Here is a 3,335-nt window from a genome sequence, read left to right on the forward strand (position 1 = left end):
ACTATTATATTTACTCCGTCACTCACATAAATAATCAAATTATGGAGTACACAAACACTATTCCACTTACAAAATATGAAATTTAGGGGTACGAATAGATTTACCTTTTTACTTTTTGATTATTTTAAAACAAAATTATAAATATAATTATCTGATTATTTGAAAAAAATGATACATATAATTAATTATAACTATTTGTTTTTTTCTCCTTTTAAAAATGCTTTATCAAAGTTGTACGATGTTTTTTTATTCAAGATAGTTTAAGACACACTTACTTAAAAATAAATCAAAAAGAAAAGAAAATCAAAAGAGAACAAAAGTTAATCGTGGTATGAATAAACAAATAAGGAGATACTTTGTAGTTGTAATTGACATCAAGTGGGCCTACTTAAAATATCTTTACAAAAAAAAGGAGATAAAGTTAACACTATATACCAAGATTTTTCCATGTTTCATTCGTTCAATTTAATATAAAATTTGAATAATTAATGGAATGAAAACAGCCTCAAAAGAGACAGAATGATACTTTTCATCTTCTAATATGCTGATGAACAAAAGAGACACAGTGATATTTTTCATCTTGTAATATGATAATGAATTTCAGTCTTGGAATTTATGATATTACTATTCAACCATTATTCATAAAAATTTAATCTTTAATTCCAAAAAAAATATTATCAGATCACGACAAAGTAAATGTGAATTGTGGAAAAAGGAAGCGAAAATGAACTTGAATAGTAGTTAACAGGACCAGTTTAAACCTTGGTCTATCACCATTTATGTTCTTCAAAATTCAAACAGAAACTTTTGTAAGAAACGTATGCAGATTGGCAAATCTGATGAAATCAATCAGTAGACTTATTATCGGAATCAGAGAGAGTATATGCTCGTTAAATTTCCTTCAAATTTCATAAGAGTTGTAATTAATTTGAAGAAATGAAGAAGAAGAAGAAGAAGAAGCATACGTTTAATTCTATGAATTTTAATCAAGTAACGTATAAAAATATGTATATACAGAGGAAATTAGTTTGACAGAGTGATCACTACGTGAGGTGGCTTCGGAATCTTCTGAACTTCTTCTACAACAATCTTCTCTTCTCTCTCCGGTTCACACGGACACGGCAATGCGATGAATCGAGCAATCCGATCTCCGGGCATCACCACCGGCAAACTCTGATTCTCATTTTGCAGCTTTTCCTGTAAACGTTTCAAATCAAATTAATCAACTCACTTTCATCGAATAAGGATCTATTATTCTATTAAGTATTGCGAATTCTGATTTCTGAATCGACTTACGGAGTAGGTAGGTTTAGGTTTGGATGGCGAGTGAACGTGATCGTCGTTATCGTCGGCGGCGGCGTCGGTGAAGGAGCCGCGGAGGTGACGGAGCTTGTCCCAGTGATAACAGCAAGAGAAGATACCGCTGAGGCTGAAAATCACGATGAGTAGTAAGGCGGTGCCGAGAGGAAAGCCTAAGGTGGGGCGAGATGAGTCGGAGTGGTGTAGCGGTGGCGGTGGTGGGTAGTAAGTCGGAGACTCCATCAACTTGATTACAGCTTCTGCAACTGGTGGAACAATTCGATTTTGATTCAGTAGTCTCTGATTTATGGTGGTGTTGATTTGGAACTTCTACTCCTCTCATGAGGGGTGGAAGACAACAACGGCGAAAACGAGAGAAAAACTGTGATCGGTGGAGTGTGAAAATGTTAAATGTGGGTGAAGTGGGGAGTGGTGGGGGTGTATTTATAAAAGAAGAAGGAAGGAAGGGTGGAGTGAGTTGGGGTACAGGTGGTTGTCCCCGCAATGGTACGGAGAAAAGAGGGAGGGGTTATTACATTTAAATAAATTAATAAAATTAATAAAGTATTTAATATTTTATTTCCAATTGACCAATTGAATTATTTTGCGTATACCTTGCTTTTATATCAAGAAAGAGGGATTTAAATATTTGAATATTTTAATTAGTTGAAATGTTTTTATTTGTAGGTTTTAATATGGAAAAAGAGAAATTTAAATAAATCTTATAAATTTATTTTAAAATTTAGGTAAAAGTTAAGCAAAAAAAAAAAAAAAAAAAACCTAATATCCATATTATTGCGAAATTGGTCATATGCATATTATGGGTACGAATTACTTATGGAAATTGTATCACCGTACCCAATCCTCATGGGTACGAATTACTTATGCATATTATGATGTTACAAGGTGTTCTTCCACATGAATGTTTTAACTGCCGATGAATGATTAAGATTTTCGATAATAAGTGCAAGCTGTTTTTTGGAAGACTGGAGTTTTATCTTGTCACTAGATTATGGATTCTGATTCAGATGTGTCCCTAAAAATATCAACTATATCGTTTAAATTCCAATCACATGTGTTCAGTGATAAAACGGATAAATCATTGTGGTTACGTGAGTTTGAGACATTTTTATAAACCAATAATTGTTATTTCCTTTTTGTCCAGGATGGTGTAATAGTATGCTTGCTTCATATGTTGTGTAACGGTTTTCTTGGACGGGAGAAAATTTCCCCCCTAACAAAGATGTAGCTTTTACTCATCAAAGATTTTGATGACTGAAATAGGTATGAAATTTAAAATAATTTTTTTTTCAATAAATATTGTTATTAATAAGTTATTTTTGTGTCATAGATATCTTTGGGGCAACTGGACATATACACACTCGGTATCTGGTGTTGTCCTTCCTCCTTGAGGTTGAGGGTTCAAGTCTCACTGTAGACATATGTGGAATAATTTATGAGTAGTTTAGTATATATATTTGTATTTGCCGTTCAAAAAAAACTTAAAGTCCAAATATTTATTATATTTAAGAAAATAAAAGATTATATCGTGGATAATAATTTTAAAAAATCAAGTATATTTTCTTGGAATTTACGTTCCTTTCTAAGGTATGTTTAAATTTATAATTTAATATTTTTTAGTATATATAATATTAAATTACTAATTACTTAAATATTAATTTGTTAGGTGTGGATTTGGCGATGTTTCCGTACTGCCAAGAGGGATTTGTACGTCACGTTGAAACTAAAATTCCTACGATGAGAGCATGGCGGAAGATGATAGGGGTTAATTGGAAGCATGTACGTGAACTATTTAGGGTGTCATGGGTTCTTTGTACTTACATTAACTTTATTCTTTATAAAAAGAAATATATGTCATTGTAATATTAATTTTAGGATGGACGATGCTAACAGATAAGGAACTTGACATTTCCTATTATAGAAAGTTCACCTACTCCGTAGACCATTTTGAGGTGCCTTCCCCAATGAATTATACGTATAGGAGTGTGGAGGTTAGGCCCCTCCAATTCAAGCAC

General features: G+C 32.5%; 1 protein-coding gene across 1 annotated transcript; it reads right to left on the bottom strand.

Annotated features, from left to right (window-relative positions):
* Positions 1 to 951: 951 nt before the first annotated feature.
* On the bottom strand, positions 952 to 1,710 carry LOC145169198 (uncharacterized protein At5g65660-like). The gene is made up of 2 exons (XM_079087768.1): positions 1,297 to 1,710; positions 952 to 1,197 (listed from the first exon to the last, which is right to left on the bottom strand). Exons 1-2 carry the CDS (start codon positions 1,540 to 1,542, stop codon positions 1,024 to 1,026), a joined length of 420 nt encoding a protein of 139 aa, XP_078943894.1. The 5' UTR covers positions 1,543 to 1,710; the 3' UTR covers positions 952 to 1,023.
* Positions 1,711 to 3,335: the final 1,625 nt, after the last annotated feature.

This window comes from Lactuca virosa, chromosome 4 (genome assembly GCF_052849685.1).
Source record: "Lactuca virosa cultivar CGN04683 chromosome 4, Lactuca_virosa_CGN04683_v6, whole genome shotgun sequence".
NCBI classification, from domain to species: domain Eukaryota; kingdom Viridiplantae; phylum Streptophyta; class Magnoliopsida; order Asterales; family Asteraceae; genus Lactuca; species Lactuca virosa.